The following is a 19594-nucleotide window of genomic DNA, read 5'->3' on the forward strand; positions in this document are numbered from 1 at the left end:
CATACCAGGACAACTACAGACCATATAAGTGATTACAGTGCAGTGACTTAAAGGAGTCCTCTTCTCTGAACATATTTCTTCACTTTCCCTTTTCCTCCCCATCAGGCCCAAACCATGATTACAAATTCCAGCCACAGTTTGTCTCTGTAGAATCTGCCAAACATCTTAGGTTCTAATTAGGGATGGTCCAAACCTGCCGAGGTTTGCGTTCGCACAAACCCGGACTCTCGGCAATGATTCCCGCTGTCTTAAACCTCCGTGGAGAGGGTGGATAAAGCGGGAGGACCGCCTGGAAAACTGGGATACAGCCTATGGCTGTGGCTGTATCCCGGTTTTCCAGGCGGTCCTCCCGCTGTATCCACCCTCTCTACGGAGGCTGCAGAGAGCAGGAATCATTGCAGAGAGTCCGGGTTCGTACTAACCCGAACCTCAGTAGGTTCGGACCATCCCTAGTTCTAATCTTTACTTGCATCTATAGTGCCCCAAAAAGTAATAAAGCCCCTTTGGTGTACCACACAGTAGAGTGGGTAGATCGTTGGGTTTAGGGGCAAAGGTAGGGGGCGGTGAGGTGTAGGTAGATTGCTTCATTTAGTGGGCTATTTCAGTTAGGGGTAGGTCTCCCCAGTAGCTAGCTAACTCAGTAGGTGTGTCCCCTCAGTACATAGTTTCCCGTAAAAGTCTGGCGAAATTTTTTATGAAAGTATTGTATTGCCCCCCAAAAGTTATACAAATCACCAGTATACACTTATTACAGTAAATGCACATAAAGTGTTTTTTTAATATCTGCACTTACTACTTACAAGCACTGCGGAATCTGTTGGTCCTACACAAATAAATATTATTATTATTATTATTACTGTATCAAGGCTTCACTTCCTGGATAACATGGTGATGTCACAACCCGACTCCCAGAGCTGTGCGGCTGTGGCTGCTAGAGAGGATGATGGCAGGGTGATGCTCAGTATCCCTCCAGTGCCTTGTGTCCCTCTGCCATCATCCTCTTCAGCATCCACAGCCCGTACAGCTCTAGGAGTCGGGTGGTGACATCACCTTTTTATCCAGGAAGTGAAGCCTTGATGCAGTAGTAAGTGCAGGGAGAAAAGCACTTTATGTGCATTTCCCGTAATAAGTGTATATTGGTGATTTGTATAACTTTTGGGGGGCAATACAATCCTTTAACAAATTTTTTTGCCAGACTTCTACTTTAACAGTCGGGACCTGGCTGCATATAGCAGCCGGTCCTCATGTGCTATGAAGGGAGCTCAGCCGGACCCATTGGCATACCGATACATCATGGGTCTTTTAGTGACAAGCTCCCATGACGTATCTGTACGTCATGGGTCCTTAAGGGGTTGAAGTGGGACTCCGTCATGATTTCAGGTAATTGTCCCCTAGAGGGACTTACAAATTGTGAAAAATAAAAATGTTTTTAAAAATATGCCAAAGCCCCTACCCAATAAAAGTTAAAATCACCCCCCTTTCCCATTATACAAATAAACGGAAATAGAAAAGGAAAAACAAGGGCATCGGCGCCTCGTGTCTCATTGTGATGGAACCTGGAAAACAGGGAGTGAAGTGATTGCACTTACCTTTAAGCCCCTTGGGCTGTATGCATATCACCCCACTGGGGTAGCTCAAAGTCCGAACAGGTCAGGCAGTAGAAAAGATCAGGGACTGCAGGCCGAAGGTACCAAGAACAGAATTCTCCCACCAACGGGGCCCGTGGGATAAAGCAAACAAAAAAAAGGATGGTACTCACAAGACAGCGCTGTCCCCCAAAAAACTAAAAACTACCATGAAATTAAATAAAGGATGAAATTTATTAAAAATATTATAAAAGCACAGAGTTTACGCGTTTCAGGAGTCTTAACATTCTCCTTTCATCAGAACAGTGCAGCATGTACAGTCCGGTAAGTATGCAGTTAAAAAAGAGAAAAAAGCCGACCAAACACACCGCTTTCCAAGGGGGGGGGGGGGGGGGGGGGGGCAAAGGGGAAGGACATAAGACTCAAATGTAACTAATCCCAATCGTGAACAAACATAAAGGTGGACATTAAAACATAAAATATTTAGCCTGTAATTACAGTCAACATCAGTGTTCAGGTGAACTTGTAACAACAAAGTTACAAGTTACAAGTTCATCTGAACACTGATGTTGACTGTAATTACAGGCTAAATATTTTATGTTTTAATGTCCACCTTTATGTTTGTTCATGTGATTAGTTACATTTGAGTCTTATGTCCTTCCCCTTTGGCCCCTCCCCCTCCGCCTCCCTTTGGAAAGCGGTGTGTTTGGTGGGCTTTTTTCTCTTTTAAGGCTTCGAACCACGAATATACGCACGTAGTTTTGAGGTTGATGCGTTTGCTTGAAAGTATACAATATACGCCCGCACAGTGCACACTATGTATGAAATTACGACCGGATCGTATACGGCGCCGTGAAAAATGAACAAGACCATTGTTTGTGGACGGAAATGTTCCAACTCACGGCCGTGGATTTCCTGTACGGAGTACTTATTTCAGCCAAATTGAACTTGATTTTTCAATCCTAAAGGTTCTGTGAGTTTAATTGGTCTGGGCGAAGATCTCCAAGTAAATGACCTGTTTCAGATCGCTTCGAAACTAGCTAGGGAAGCATAACTGTACTACGGGCGTATGTTCGCGGTTCGTATGCATCCGGCCGCATGTCGATTTTTCCAACGCCCGAAGTTTCAGCCGCACATGTACAGCGGCGTACGAAATGCGTCCGGAATCATACGCAGTGTGAACATAGCCTTAAACTGCATACTTACCGGACAGTACATGCTGCACTGTTGTGACCTAAAAATGAGACATAGCCATGTAGGTGAAAAAATAAAAGTGTTATAAGAGTCACAATAGGGCCTTTATAAACATAAACATGTAATATAACCATGCATATAAACATGCATATCGTTGTATTCAGACTGACCTATAAAGTAAAGATATAATGTCAGTTTTACCATGAAGTGCATAACGTAGACATGGGAACCCCCAAAAAGTTATCAAATTTGTTTCAGGAAAAAAACAACAAGCCCTCAAAAGGCCCTTTAGATGGAGAAAGACAAGCGCTATAGCTCTTAGAAGGCAAGGAGGAAAAAACTAAAATGCAAAAATGAAAATTGGTGCCTGGCCATTTAGGGCCCGTTCACACTATGGATTCGGCTCGGAGTCCGCAGATGGAGGTTACTGCCGGAATCTCCGCTCAAAAAATTGATATGTCAATTCTTTGAGCGGAGGCGCATGAGCCCACCCATTCAAAGATATATCAGGAGGGATTGGACGCGGAGCCTGTGGATGGAGGTTCCCGGCGTAATATCCCGTAATATCCCGGCGTAGTGTGAACTTGCCCGTAGACCATTTTGGGCCACGTCATGAAGGGGCTATTAAACACCCTTAGTAATTATTAGTATATCTTCTCTTCATGGAGAAGATATATGAAAAAAAAACCCTTTTCTGTAAATAAGAAGGCAACTTTTTAATAAACTCTCCAGGGTGTAACAGTAGCCTTTATAGTATGTGCCCGGTTATGCCCTATGCAGCCATTTTACACCTGTAATGAATGTGATAAATGGGCTTCTTTACCTCCCTATACAGTGGTGTGTATAGCGCCCTGCCGCTCCGGTTTCCCGTACAGTGCTGTGTGTATAGCGCCCTGCCGCTCCGGTTTCCCGTACAGTGCTGTGTGTATAGCGCCCTGCCGCTCCGGTTTCCCGTTTTCGCCCTCCCTCATCGCTTTCCTCCCCGCCCTGTCCTCTAACCAGCAGATCACCCGTACAGCTCAGCTGAGCTTTCAGGAAGTGCTGAGCTGCGGCTGACGCTGGCGAGGACTGAGCGGAGGGGAGTGACGGAGGACGGGAAGGCGGCTCTGGTAACTGGGGGGTGACGGGATGAATGGGCCCCTGGGGACCCCTCACTAGACAGCCCGCAGGTGACCCGCACCCTCTCTCTGGAGTTTATCCTAAACTTTTCTTCCTCTCCGAGCAGCCGGTGACTGGTCACCTCCGAGCAGCCGGTGATTCTCTGCTGCTTTTGTCTATTTGCTTCTCCAAGTTGTCCTAATGATAAAGCGGTGTCAGTCAGATGTAGCAGAGTGGACTCTGTTGTTTGGTATATACTATACTATTCACAGGCAGCCGTCAGGGTTTACAATGCTCCTGCCCATCACATGTCAGACTAAGTATAAAGATGCCAAAAATCCCAGACACGCCAAGCAACAGGAGGGTCTCTGCTGTAGACCCTGCTATGTGGTGGGCAGTAGGATCCCTGTTATCTATTCATTCTCTAGCACATTGCACAGACAATGGTGATCAACAGGATCAGATCAGGATGATACTTTACTGGAAGAGTAGTAGATGCTTGGAATAAACCTCCAGCAGAGGTGGTTGGTAAATTAAGACATGTCTGGGTTAGTAAAAAATGACTGTGGATTTGGTTGTGAATTGCATAGGACATGCTTCATATTAATCAATTCAAGGAATATGCAACTGCCCCTGACCCCCCCCCCCCCCCAAAAAAAAATAATAATATAGTTTTTTTGAAGTTGCTTGTCCCCAATGCTCTCCACTTCTTCCTGATGATGTACTGACCCTGCAGGAGATGTCCACGCAGCCCATCACTGGGGCAGTCACCGGGCGGCCAGCCGGTGAGTGTGCAGGGTGGAAGGAAGTAGGGACTGGACCCCAAACAGCAGCCTTGGGGGTCAGACTGGTGGGTATACGGTATTTATTAGTTTTGCAGCATGCTTTGTAAAAGAAAAGAAGGTCTCTAGACAACCCCTGACATTAACATTTATTTTCTTTCCACATGATTGGGAATAAGCGTTCGCAGGAGGTCTAATTTCTGGGATCCTCATCAATCTTGTGAATGGGTCTCAAGTCTCCCCTTAAATTAAGGCAACAGTTGGAGTCTACACTGCCACTCTATTCACTGGGTATTGCCAGAATTAGGCGAGCACTGTACTCAGATGCACATAGGAGTCTGTTCTTTAATAACCAGCAGCCACAGCAGAAAAATGTGCCTGTTACCCATCAGCCATCAAGAATTTTTACTGTCCTAATAGTTAAAGTTAATAAGATCCCTCTGTAATGACAGGCTTGTGCACCTGCTGTGTAAATATAGGTCATTCCAGACACTCAGCATTAAGCCATGTCCTATACTACAGCATGTCACAATTTATAATTTGTCCAAGTGCAACATAGTATTTATGTAGTATCTTTTGTACAAGAAGTCTATCAGCTGCATCTTGGTTATACAACCATCCCATTGCTATGTGCTGAAAAGATTTATTAGAAATTTCAAAAGTTATTGATCACAGCGGCTGTCACTGCTGACATCTGCTCTGATCGGGAGATACAGCCAGGGAGAGACAGCGGCAGCCGGCACATTCCCCTGCCGTATCTCCAGAACTGCTCTGTCTGTCAATAGAAGTCTATGAAGCTATTCTGGCGGCCAGGGAGTGGATCGCGCTACTGCTGCGTCTTCTCCCTGGCTATATCTCCTGATCCCAGCAGGTCTTAGCAGTGAGACCCAGTGGGATCCAAAACTTTTGACATGTCTGATAAAAATGCTAATTTTAGAGTGCCGTAGATTGTGAATGTTACCTGGATATTACAATGATACATAATTTGTAAGGTTTCTGTTATGATACGGAGCGGGCCCTCTCCCTAAACCTCTACCATGATAAAAATTAACATCATGGGGTTTTCTTAGAACCTCATGGTTTTTTTCTTAGAACTTTTAGGGCCCTCACACACTGAGGAATAGGTGAGGAATTGAAGGAAAAAGTTTTCTGCTTGAAATTCCTCGCCTGTTCAGCTCTGGCTGAATCTGAGCAGAATTTAAGGGGAATTTGAGCGGAATGCAAGCAAAATTAAAAGGGGATCCCGCCTCCTTCACTGACTGGCTGAGCGGACCTGAGACGTCAGACATCAGGAAGCGGCCGGGAACCGGGCACCGGAGCGCCGCGATGCGGGACCCGCCCCTGGAACCGGGGAGGTGAGTGGACGTCCCAGCAAAAAAGTGCCCCCCCTTTAAAGGGGTTATCCAGCTCTACAAAAACATGGTCACTTTTCCCCCTACTGTTGTCTCCAGTTCAGGTGCGGTTTGCAATTAAGCTCCATTTACTTCAGTGGAACTGAGTTTCAAAACCCCACCCAAACTGGAGACAACAGTAGGGGGAAAGTGGCCATGTTTTTGTAGAGCTGGATAACCCCTTTAAAGGGGGGGCATTTTTTTGCTGGGACGTCCACTCACCTCCCCGGTCCAGCGGCGGGTCCCGCATCGCGGCGCTCCGGTGCCCGGTTCCCGGCCGCTTCCTGGTGTCTGACGTCTCAGGTCCGCTCAGCCAGTCAGTGAAGGAGGCGGGATCCGTTTCAAGTCCCCTCAGATCCTGCCTCTTTCACTGACTGGCTGACCGGACCTGAGACGTATCGTCTCGGGCCCGCGTCAGACACCAAAAAGCGGCCCGGAACCGGGCACCGGAGCGCCGTAATGCGGGACCTGCCGCTGGAACCGGGGATGTGAGTCGACGTCTTTTCCCTCAGCCACCTCCTCCCCGGTCCCAGCAAAAAAGTGCCGCCCCCCTGCTGGAGTACCCCTTTAAGCCCCTATTGACTTCTATAGGATTCCTCTAGCAGAATCCACCCAGAGGACCCAGTCACACTACGGATTCCGCCCTCCGTCCAAAGAATTGACATTTCAATTATTTTTTGGGCGGATGGTGGAATCTGCCTGAATAGAATGGAGTGTGACCGGGCCCAAAGAATTGACATGTTAATTCTTTGGGCGGAAAGCAGATCTGTGGCAGAAAATTCTGCTTGGAAATTCTGCAGTGTGATCAACAGAGCGGAAATGGGACATTGCTCTGTTCATATTTTCATATTCCTCAGTGTGCAGGGACCCTTAGTTACTAAAACAGACAGAAGAGCTGACAGGTGCTTTTTGAGGATATTTTATAAAATTCATATATAAATACAGTGGTGCCTTGGATTACAAGCATCATTTGTTCTGGGACCGTGCTTTTAATCCAAATCCACTCTTACACCAGAGCAAATTTTCACATAAGAAATCATTGAAATGTAGACAATTGGTTCCATACCCCAAAAATAAAGATTTTATATTTAAAATTAATTATATAATTTTCTAAATAACATGTAGAACAGATGAGAAACAGCTGAATATGTGATGATATAAGTTACTGTAAAGTATAGCAGTCAGCATGTGGAGTATAAGGCCCCGTGCACACAGAGCAAGAGTGGCAAAATTCAGCCAGCCTCTGTTTCATAATGATACTCTATGGGAGGCTCACGCGCTGCATCTCTCTGCGCTAAAGAATGAACATGTTCATTCTTTAATGCGGAGAGAGAAGCTGCGTGAACCTCCCATAGACTGTCATTATGACACCGAGGCTGGCGGCATTCTGCGACGGACAATTTCGCCGCTCTTGCTCTGTGTACACAGAGCCTAATGTATAGTAAATGCATAAACCTGAAAAAACAGCAGCAGTTTGTACATACAGGATGGAGCTGCAGATCCCCATAATGCAGTTGCATAGTACAACAGGCTAGCATAGAGAAGCAGGGCTGCTGTCAGAGGTCTGTGTGGCTACATGACAGCAATGGGGAAGGGGTGTGGGCTCAGCATGGACAAATCAGGAAGTGAGAATCACAGAGCTGTGCAGGAGGACAGTGACAGAAACCTCTCTATACAGCAGTGGGAATGGCTGAGTGTACGTGCAGGCACATTATAGCAGGAATAGAGAGGATGGAAAATACAAGGACTGACAGAGATGCAATGCTCTTAAACCAAGTTACAATTTTTAAAAACTATGAGCTCCTCTTGCAAAACACTCTTAATGCAAGTTACTCTTAAACCAAGGTACCACTGTAAAGCCTTTCTAAATATGATTGAAACTAGAAACTTTAAAGGAAATCTGTTAGCTGCAATTCAGAATTCAGGTTACAAACTGCTGACACTGAGATATCTGTAAGATCAGTGAGACATGTGCTACCTTTCATATATCCAGCTGTGCTTCCAGGATGTAGAGAAATGCTTTTATTCTCTGGTACAAAGAGACAAAGAGTTTTTTCCAAGTTCCTGAATAGCTGAAATGTCTCCTCTCTCCCCCTCCCTGCTTGATTGACACCTGGAAGTTGGCTCTTAAGGTATGTCCACACTACGGAATCCCGGCGGAGTACTCACAGCCGATTCTGCAGCTCACCCCAGCTCACGGCCGTGCGCATCTGCACTGGTCCCACAGGCTTCAATCTATGGTTTGGCAGATTCAGCTGTCTGCCCGAAGAATGAGCTGGTTTATTCTTCAGGCGGATGGCGGAATCTGCCAAACCATAGAATAAAGCCTATGGGACCAGCGGTGATGCGCGAGGCTGAAATGCGTAATCCGCCGGGATTCTGAAGTGTGGGCATACCCTTAGGAGCTTAGGAAAGCCTCTTTGACTCTTTTTACTATAGAATAAAAACAATTTTCTACATTATTGATGCACAGCTGGATATATGAAAGGTACCATGTTTCTCCTGGCCCAAACAGCTATCTAATAATGTCAGAAGTTTGGCATGTGAATATGTGATTTGTAGCTGACAGATTCCCTTTAACCTTCTTAGGATTGTATGTTAAAATTCTTTCAGTGTTTTTTTAGCCTAGTGGCATCTTTACCAAATCATAGGATGCATTTTATCTAGTATTTTTTATCCTTGAAAGTAAAGACAACTTCCATTTTTTTTTAGTTTTTATAAAGTAGACTTGCTGATGTATTTGGCCTGTTTGTATGGACATATAATAGGATCACAATGGGGAGTTACTTGGGTCTTAAAAGGCTTTTCTGGGTATATATAAGGTTGATGGTCTTTTCCATAGGATACGCCATCAATTGTTGATTTGCTGGATGCCAACACCTGGAACCCTCGCCGATCAACTCTTCAGTGTGTAGTACCGAACAGCCAATCTATGAGTCGGTAACCTGCCGATCAGCAATTTATGGTCTATCCAGTGGATAGGCTATGAGTCTTAGGGTAAATTCACAGGGGCGTCTCGCACAAGAAATCCGCAGCTAATCCGCAATACACATATTATTCTTCTTATTAATAATATGTGTATTGCGGATTAGCTGCGGATTAGCTGCGGTTTAGCTGCGGATTTCTTATGCGAGACGCCTGTGTGAATTTACCCTTAAAGATCTGGAAAACCCCTTTAAATTCATTTGGTATAAAACTAGTAATTCACAAATTTAACACAGTGGCACATGCATTGTGATAGAGTTGGCGCAGGATGGGAAATATGTTAGACCCTTACCACCTCATATTATCTCTTTGGCTTACCTACACCAGTATTTCCCACCAAACTAATACTGCATGGCATTAATAAATCTTATTTTATGACTTACTGACACCGCTTCCTATTTTCAAGACCCTTTTAAGAACTGTCAGGTGAGGAGAATACTATATCTATAACACATATTAAATCTGGTTCATTGTATGTACACACCAGATTTTGAGCAATTTGAGCCAGAATTCTGGTGCATTTAACTTTGTCTGGAGCAGCAGGATATTTGCATCCTTGTGATCAATGGAAATCACTTAGAAAGTTTGGCAGCCGCAGCGTTATCTGAGGCAGTAGCTTCCCTGTTCTTGGGACTTGTCCAGCTCCGCCTTATTATGAAATCCAAGCCGCAGCTTAAATATGGTGTGTCATCAGAAGAATGAAACCAAGAGAGCTACGGCTTCGTAATGTGTGAAATTTGTGGAGAGGGTGTGCAGGGTGATAAGTACTTCTCATATAATAGTTATATATTTATATTGTGATCTTCTGTATGCTCAAAGTTCTGCTATAGCGGCTTCCTGTATATTGGACTGATAAGGAAACCACTGCAGTACGTGTATGACCTCCAAGGACTAATGTCACAGTGTAAGTAAATTGTTGATGAACCTATTTGTGTTTTTTTTCTTGAGAAACTGGTTGCTTCACAAAGTTTTCATAAAGTCATACACTGCTTTTGCATTGGGGTGGGTTACATGGATTGCTTTCATTAATCATTTTTTCCATAGATGAAAAGCAATCTAGTGAGTAGGCAGTGCTCCTGTTTCAGTGCTGTAAAAAGCTTTTGCATATTTTGATGTAATTTATCTAAATCTGTGGTGGAAAGATGTGACATAAGTGACACCCTCCATGCACTTTCTTTTTTCCAATGTTTTTTTTTCTTAAGGTATAAAACACCATGTATTGTTTATAGCTTTTTTATTGTGGTGCTTATTTCTATCTGGTACCTTTGTAACATGTAATTTTAAGTCCTGTATGCAGCTGACCCCAAATAAGCGCAAAACAACCTATTGAATGTAGTTCAGTACCTGGTGATAATCCTCAAATGGGCTTTGTCAGTCGTAAATTAGACCGTGCCCACAATTGCCCCACTGGATTCACTAGGAGACCCCCCCTTCCCCCCCCCCCCGCTCAAAGGAAAGCAGACTGCGCTTTCTCCCTGGCGTAATTGTCCCCCAAAATGTCAAACGTTTTGATCGGGGATTGATATAAGGGTTTAAGCCAATTTTGGAACCCAACTGGGTAGCTTTCAGATTTTCAGGTTTCAGTAAGGCTAGTGTCTGACAAGTACCACAGATACCAGCCTGATGGAGTGTCTGATGACCCAAACTGAAAGTGCCATAGATTCCTGTGATGCTTTCAGTCAGGGTTATCTTGGGCTGTGATATAGATGCAGAAATGTGGTGGTATATGCTTTTCTCACACTGGTGGCCTAGTCTGTGACCTCACTGGTTTTCTGTATGTACAAAGAGTACGCAGTTATTTTTCTAGCCACACCCTACATATGAGACATGTAAATGCAGGGTGGATTACCAAAAGAGAACTAAAACATATCGGTCAAGAAATTGGGGCTCGGTTGCAGATGCGTTTGGAATGCTTCTGAATGAAAATGTAGAAAAACAGCCTTAAATGTGGTACAAAAACAAACAAACAAAAAAAAAAGCATACTCACCTGCCTTAGGGCCCTATTCCACCGGACGATTATCGTTTGCATAATCGTTAAAGATTAACGATCTCAAACGACCCCTATTGTGAAAGACCTGAAAACGTTCACTCATTTCCATGGAACGATAATCGTTACTTATGATGGTATTTGCGATAGTTTTTTCTTCGCTATTTCTTCGCTATTGCGTTCGTATCTACTGCGAATGACCGAACGATGTCTTATTCAATGCGAACGATTTGCGAACATTTTGCAAACGAGCAACGATAAAAATAGGTCCAGGTCTTATAAAGCGATCAACGATTTCTCGTTCGGTCGTTAATTGTTAACTGCATTTCAACATGTCAGCTGATCGTTGTTTTACAACATGAGCTATTACATAAAGTGATTATTGGCTAGAACAGACAGTAATTGGCCAAGGATGGCTGATAATCTCTTTGTGTAATACCTTTGTGTGTACCTTTACTGTCTGTACACTGCTCAACGTGCTATCCTAGCCAAGCTGTGCAGTGCTGAATAAGAGGGCATGTGTTTAGATGAGTTATATAGTAACTATATTGTGTTAGGCATGATACAGTCTTTTTTTTTTTTCCATGTATACAACTGAAAATCTTTTATTTTCAGGTGTTATGTGTGGATAATACTGCCTAACTGCGTGTGGCAGAATGCAGTGCCATTGGTCACTGGCACGTTTGGGTGCCATTAGACAAAGAAATTATCATCTTAAGGAGAAATTATTGCAGTCTGTTCAGGCACTCAATGGACCCCATATGTTCCAGCGATATATGTGCCATTCAGTCTTAAGTAAAGACACCTACAGGTGAGTTACTGAAACTTTGTGAACTCTGCTTGGTAAGTAATATCTGTTATCCTGGACTGGTTACAGGATTACACCATGCTGACCTTATTTTTTCGTACTGTCAGCCTGTTGTACTCCACACCTACTCTAGACCCAGGGTCATTCATGCATGCTTTCATGTTCCATTTCCATATCCCATGTTCATAAATTCTTGATTGGTCATAACATGATCTCTTCTTGCTATTACTTTTTATTACGGATTGGAACATATTGATGGTGATTGATTTACCTTATTCCATCTTGTGTCTGACCCAAATATCTGCTTACTCTATTCATGCCTACATTTTGCTGACTTTGTGGACTATACTGTATGTACCATATTTTGCTTTTTTTAACATTTCTTTTACCGTATGTTTGTTAAAAATAAATAAGAATAAACATTTGTTAAACGTAATTTATCTTTCTGTAGGTCTGATAGGCCTGCGTTCCTGCTGTCAAAGTCACATGGGTTATTTTACACGTTCACATCTCGAAGGAGCCAGAGTGGGATAGTAACAGGTAAGGAACTGTTCAGTCATGTAGAGCCTTGCTCTCTTTGCTCCTTCAGTCTCATGAAGGTCCTCACATATGGATAGAACGTTACTCACTAAATATGTATATTGCACATTCAATAATGTATCTTTAGTAACATTTTCAAGGAGTGCAAAATTTTGTTGAATACTACAGTGGCAAAAGACTCCTACATCTGCCCCATCGGCTGATCGTTTCTTTAGGCCCACACTTAAAATGTTGACCGCGCATTGCTACATGTAATAGCGATGCTTAGCTGATGATTCAATAAACAGTTTAGATCACCCCTCCACGTTCCCAGTGTTCTCCTGCGCTCTGCCTCCTCCTCGGTCCCGCGCACTGCAGCTTTAGAGCGGCCTGTCTGTCTCAAATGGTTTTGTTCAGAGTGCCTACTGGATATCTGTGGTGCTCCTTCTTTCTATACAATATATTGTGCTCCTCAAATTAGAGATGTTACTAGGCTGAACCCCTTGGCTATGTTAGCACAGTATATTTTAAGCTCTTTGTATTTACAAATACGTTTTATGACACATTTTTCAACTTTTTTACAGGCTTTTTTCTTCTATTTTATTATGCAATCAAGTCTTTGCTTTTATCGTTTAAAATAAGGACATAAGACAATTTTGTTGTGAACAGTGGAGGCGTTTTTATTTTATTATTGAATTTAGTTAAATTTATTGGGAATAGGTGTAATGTTTTATGACTCAAAACAGATCTAAAACAAAACTGTGTTAATATAACAATAGAGAGTAGTATGTGTAACATTCATACATTTAGTAGTGGCAGTAAAAGATGAGAAGGAGGGCTCTAATGTCCAGTAAGATACAAATAGTAAGTGATATGAAGGGGAAGGAGAAATGAAAAAAATAAATAAATGAATAATTGGTCAAATAGAGAAGATGGAGTAAAAGAGATCTGACTGTGGAAACAAGGTGGCAGAACATAATGGTATAAGACCAGTGAATTGTAGGGGGTCCATTTTCAGTCTTTAAAAAAAAGGCTCCACCCCCTCCTCACATGTGACCTCCTCCCTATCTGACTGCTGGAGGCTGTGCCGACTTCACTGACTGACTCTCATCATTCTTTAGGTGTAGGAAGGCTGGGAGAGGGAGGTCACCTAGGTCACAGGTCTGCCCCTTATAACACTGCCCCATATCCCTGCACTGCTCCTCTGGACACAGCACTTCCCATAAGCTATTGTTCCCCAACCTGAGGGTCACCAGCTGCTCCAAAACTACAGCAGTCAGGGCATGATAGGAGTTTTAGTCCTGCCACAGCTCGGGACCCACAGGTTGGTAAACACTTGTTTATTATGTACAGGCTAATCCCCATGACACCACTGCTTTGCCTCCCTATTGTATTGGATCCTTGTACTGGGTCATGTCAGTATATGATGTGTACATGGTGCTTTGACTGGTGCTGTCATGGTATAAGGGAGGCATATGTGGCAGGATCAGTATATGGAGCTGTGACAGGAGAGGCGTATGTGGCAGGATCAGTATACGGCGCTGTGACAGGGGAGGCATATGGGGCAGGATCAGTATATGACACCGTGACAGGGGAGGCGTATGTGGCAGGATCAGTATATGCGTTGTGACAGGGGAGGCATATGTGGCAGGATCGGGTATATGGCGCTGTGACAAGAGAGGCGTATGTGGCAGGATCAGTATATGGCACTGTAACAGGGGAGGCCTATGTGGCAGGATCAGTATATGGGGCTGTAACAGGGGAGGCGTATGTGGCAGGATCAGTATATGGCGCTGTGACAGGGGAGGCGTATGTGGCAGGATCAGTATATGGCACTGTAACAGGGGAGGCCTATGTGGCAGGATCAGTATATGATTTGTACTTGGCGCTGTGACTGTTGCTGTCATGGTTTGGGGGAGGCACATGTGGCAGGATCAGTATATGGGGGCTCCTGTGCTGCATAATTTTCTCTCTTCGTAACTGTCATTTCAGGGTCATTTTTCTGAAAACAATAAATATCTATAGTACAAGCAATTTTAAGAAACTCTGTAATAGGTTTTATGTACTAAAAGAGTTTCCTTCTGTACTGAAAAAGCAATCTCCCAGCCTCCCCCCTCACATCAGATAAAGCAGGATTTCTGTCTCCATTATGTGGCTATGGAGAGGGGAGGGGCTGTTAGGAGTGACTGAGCACGGAGCAGTCCTGCACAGCACAACACCCTGCAATCTTCTCTCAGTAAGTTCATAGATAAGCACTGACCTTTCTGACCCCAGAATCCTGCGGTTTAGGTGCCCAGAGAGTCTACAAACAGCTGACCTTCATGTCACCTCTTCCTGCTCCCTCATCTCCCTCAGCCCCTCCCCCCTTCATAGGAATACAATGGAGAGAGCAGAATCCGTCTTCACTGGCTTCTCTGTAATGAAGACGTGTTTGCCTGATAATGCACAGATAAGAAGTCAGGGGGGGGGGGAGGCTTGGAGATTGCTTCTTGAGCACAGAAGGAGGCTTTTTTGGCTGATGAAACCTATTACAGAGTTTCTTAAAATCGCTTATACTACTTATTTCTGTAATAAAAAAAACATGACAGTTACGCTTTAAAGTTTATAGCGCTATATATTACTGTTATACCTATGGCACAATGTGCAACAACGCCCTTGATTACTACGGAACTTACGTTGTGAGAACATAGCCTTAGCGTTACCAGTTCCTCCTCACCTGGACAGGCATTGTAAGAAGTATGAAGTTAGTAGCCATCAGGCATGTCACACCATTCTATTAAAACTATGTGGAAACCTGTAATTGGCTACACAGCTTTAGCTTCTATAACTCAGGATGGCATGAAGAAGCTTGGCTGAAAAAGTCCAGGACTACTCTCACTTGCTAATTTGCACTGGGAGTTACCAAACCAGTATTTAAATATATAGCAGAAACTGTTGGTTTTTTTTGGAGCGTTTAGATGTTAAAGCGGTACTCCAGCCCGGGGGTATTTTTCAGCTATGACTGGGGTGGTTATGGACGGCGGAGGTCACTTACCTCCCTGGTTCCAGCGCCAGGTCCCAGATCGCGCCGCCCGGTACATCCGTCCAGCGCCCGCTTCCTGGTTTGAGCTGCCGCATGAGGCGTGACGTCTCAAGGCAGCTCAGCCATTCTGCAGCCGTAGCAAAGTCCCGCCTTGGCCGCTGAATGGCTGAGCTGCCTTAAGACGTCATTATGCGGCAGCTCACACCTGGAAGCAGCCGCGGGACGGGTGTACCAGGCGGCGCGATCCGAGACCAGACGCTGGAACAGGGTAGGTAAGTGACCTCCGCCGTCCATAACCACCCCATCCCAGGCCATAACTGAAAAATACCCCGGGCTGGAGTACCTCTTTAATGTTGCGATTGGTGGAGAAATCTTTATTTAAATGTGTTGTTTAAAAAGCATCTGTCATGAGACAATTTCCCTGAAAACATGGGCATCTATAACATGGTCCTAAATATTGGCCGCTTGCCCGCACATTGGTTTAGATGTGGCCGTATACTGTGTTCAGCATCCTGGATATTTGGACAGCTGGGCAGTGGAATAGGGAAAAGCCTCAGAGAGAACTCTTAATGGTATTGCCCTTGTGGTCTCCAGACTAATCTCTGTCTGTCATTGTGTCCAATGCAAAAGCAGGAATGTAGAGGTTAGACCTATTTGACATGACATGAGTGGCATGAGGTGTACACCTTTCACACCAGGATGGGGGATTCGAGTGGTTGGGGTATTTATAAAGAATGGGCCTAGAATAAAGGCAATTGCCTTATTATAACCATTACTGTAGACTGAGAAAAAGTGTTAAAGGGGTCCAGCGCTACAAAAACATGGCGACTTTCTTCCAGCACCACCTTGACTCTAGTTTAGGTGGCGATTTGTAACTCATTTCTGTTGAAGTGAATGGAGCTTAAAGGGGTAGTTTAGCAAAAAAAGTTTTTTTCCAAATCAACTGGTGCCATAAAGTGCCAGAGATTTGCATTTAATTATATTAAAAAAATATCAATTCTTCAAGTACTTATCATCTGCTGTATGTCCTGCATGAAGTAGTGTATTCTTTCCAGTCTAACACAATGCTCTCTGCTGCCACCTCTGTCAATGACAGTAACTACCCAGAGCAGTAGGAAATCTCCATAATATACCGAATGTTATTCCTGTTGCTTCTAAACGTTAACTATACTGTTGGCACTAAAGTCAGTGCTTATAGATTTTCTCTTTTGTAATTTGTTCTTAAAAAACCTCATAAAAACATTGAACCAGAAAGCATCTCCTGCTCTGGACAGTCCCTGACATGGACAGAGGTGGCAGCAGAGGGCACTGTGTCAGACTGGAAAGAATACACCACCTCCTGCAGAACATACATCAGCTGATAAGTGCTGAAAGACTGGAGATTTTTTAATATAACTCAATTACAAATCTCTGGCACCAGGTGATTTGACAAATTATATTTGTATATAATTTTTTTCCCTAAATTAACTGGTGCAAGAGATTTGTAATTTAGTTATATTAAAAAATCTCCAGTCTTCCAGCACTTATCAGCGGCTGACTGCTCTATGTTCTGCAGGAAGTGGTGTATTCTTTCCAGTCTGACACACAGGACATACAGCAGATGATAAGTACTTGAAGAATTGAGATTTGAGATTTTTTTTTTTTTTAATATAAGTGAATGCAAATCTCTGGCACTTTATGGCACCAGTTAATTTGGGGGGAAAAATGTATTTATTATTATTATAAATATATATATTATATATTTTTTTTTTTAACAACCCCTCTAATAGCAAACCACACCTGAACTGGACGCAAGAGTGGTGTTGTCTCTGGAAAAAATGTGGCCATGTTTTGGTAGCACTGAATAATCCCTTAAAAAGATAACCAACATAAATATGAAATGATGCACTCCACATCACAGCCACTGGGTGGCAACATACATAAAATATGACATCCTGTATAACTATCTCACAGAAGGAGATATCTGTTAGAAATTTGTAACAAGCCCTCAGCTACTCTGTATTGGTGCCTCCTATGCTTTTTGAGGATGTTTGCTTGTGTCGCTAGCACAAATGAGCTTAAAGGGGTATTCCCCCAAAAATTATTTTTGCATTAATACACTGCCCACCCGTAGCTTTCCATCTTTCCAATATAAAGTTATTATGGATTCTGCACAGTTTTGCTGTTATCCAGCTGCATTCACCCCCACCGATTGCATAGAATCATCAGACCTCAGTCCAACCCGACACGCTCCCTGCTCCTGGCCCCCACCCTCCGTGTCGGCATCACGTGTCCTCAGTCCCAGCACAGTGAAGTGACTGAGAACACTGATGGAGTGCCTGCTGTTACAGAGGGACACAGTAATCAGCGCAGCTGTGACTGTCTCCCTCCCTAACAGCAGCCACCCCGTCACCCCCAGCCCAGAGCTCACCCCCTATGTCCAGAGCCTCCCCACCGTCCAGCACTTACCTGCAGCTCACCGCCCCCCGCGATCACCCGCGACAAGCTCTGCCCCCCCCGTGATCGCCCGCGACAAGCTCCACCCCTCGCAATCGCCCCGCGTCACCGCCAACTCAGCTCTGCTACACCGTCCCCGCCAACTCAGCTCTGCTACACCGTCCCCGCCAACTCAGCTCTGCTACACCGTCCCCGCCAACTCAGCTCTGCTACACCGTCCCCGCCAACTCAGCTCTGCTACACCGTCCCCGCCAACTCAGCTCTGCTACACCGTCCCCGCCAACTCAGCTCTGCTACACCGTCCCCGCCAACTCAGCTCTGCTACACCGTCCCCGCCAACTCAGCTCTGCTACACCGTCCCCGCCAACTCAGCTCTGCTACACCGTCCCCGCCAACTCAGCTCTGCTACATCGTCCCCGCCAACTCAGCTCTGCTACACCGTCCCCGCCAACTCAGCTCTGCTACACCGTCCCCGCCAACTCAGCTCTGCTACACCGCCCCCGCCAACTCAGCTCTGCTACATCGTCCCCGCCAACTCAGCTCTGCTACACCGTCCCCGCCAACTCAGCTCTGCTACACCGTCCCCGCCAACTCAGCTCTGCTACACCGTCCCCGCCAACTCAGCACTGCTACACCGTCCCCGCCAACTCAGCTCTGCTACACCGTCCCCGCCAACTCAGCTCTGCTACACCGGCATCCCCAACTCAGCTCTGCTACACCGGCATCCCCAACTCAGCTCTGCTACACCGGCATCCCCAACTCAGCTCTGCTACACCGTCACCGCCAACTCAGCTCTGCTACACCGTCACCGCCAACTCAGCTCTGCTACACCGGCATCCCCAACTCAGCTCTGCTACACCGGCATCCCCAACTCAGCTCTGCTACACCGGCATCCCCAACTCAGCTCTGCTACACCGGCATCCCCAACTCAGCTCTGCTACACCGGCATCCCCAACTCAGCTCTGCTACACCGGCATCCCCAACTCAGCTCTGCTACACCGGCATCCCCAACTCAGCTCTGCTACACCGGCATCCCCAACTCAGCTCTGCTACACCGGCATCCCCAACTCAGCTCTGCTACACCGGCATCCCCAACTCAGCTCTGCTACACCGGCATCCCCAACTCAGCTCTGCTACACCGGCATCCCCAACTCAGCTCTGCTACACCGGCATCCCCAACTCAGCTCTGCTACACCGGCATCCCCAACTCAGCTCTGCTACACCGGCATCCCCAACTCAGCTCTGCTACACCGGCATCCCCAACTCAGCTCTGCTACACCGGCATCCCCAACTCAGCTCTGCTACACCGGCATCCCCAACTCAGCTCTGCTACACCGGCATCCCCAACTCAGCTCTGCTACACCGGCATCCCCAACTCAGCTCTGCTACCCCGTCCCCCCAACTCAGCTCTGCTACCCCGTCCCCCCAACTCAGCTTTGCTACACAGTCACCGCCAACTCAGCTCTGCTGCACCGTCACTTCCAACTCAGCTTTGCTACACCGACACCGCCATCTCAGCTCTGCTACACCGTCACTGCCAACTCAGCTCTGCTACACCGTCATCAGCTCCTTCATTGTCTCAGCTCTGCTACTTCACCATCATCAGGCATAAGCATTGCATGATGGGAAATGTAGTTTTCTATCTTGGTTATAGATCGGCTTTTAGAAAAACTTGTAACTCAGGAACAGCAGCAGCTAGAAAGATGGGAGACGTCTCAAAATACTCAGGGGGACTTGGTGAGTAAGGCCAGCTAGGTTTGGGAGCATTAAATTTTTTTAGCTCTT

At 45.4% G+C, this 19594-nt stretch overlaps 1 protein-coding gene across 3 annotated transcripts in view; it reads left to right on the top strand.

Annotated features, from left to right (window-relative positions):
• The first annotated feature begins 3818 nt into the window (after window positions 1–3818).
• Window positions 3819–19594, top strand: part of NLRX1 (NLR family member X1) — a 47042-nt gene continuing 31266 nt past the window's right edge. Inside the window, exons 1-4 of one of the 3 annotated variants that reach the window (XM_069947140.1) lie at window positions 3843–3889; window positions 9856–9940; window positions 11640–11835; window positions 12284–12372. In XM_069947140.1, the coding sequence (XP_069803241.1) occupies window positions 11681–11835; window positions 12284–12372 (244 nt within the window). In that variant the 5' untranslated portion in view covers window positions 3843–3889; window positions 9856–9940; window positions 11640–11680. Of the gene's footprint in view, window positions 3890–9696; window positions 9941–11639; window positions 11836–12283; window positions 12373–19594 lie in introns of those variants that run through there. The other 2 variants (XM_069947138.1, XM_069947139.1) reach the window with 2 other exon arrangements.

Source organism: Dendropsophus ebraccatus, chromosome 12 (genome assembly GCF_027789765.1).
Source record: "Dendropsophus ebraccatus isolate aDenEbr1 chromosome 12, aDenEbr1.pat, whole genome shotgun sequence".
NCBI lineage: Eukaryota > Metazoa > Chordata > Amphibia > Anura > Hylidae > Dendropsophus > Dendropsophus ebraccatus.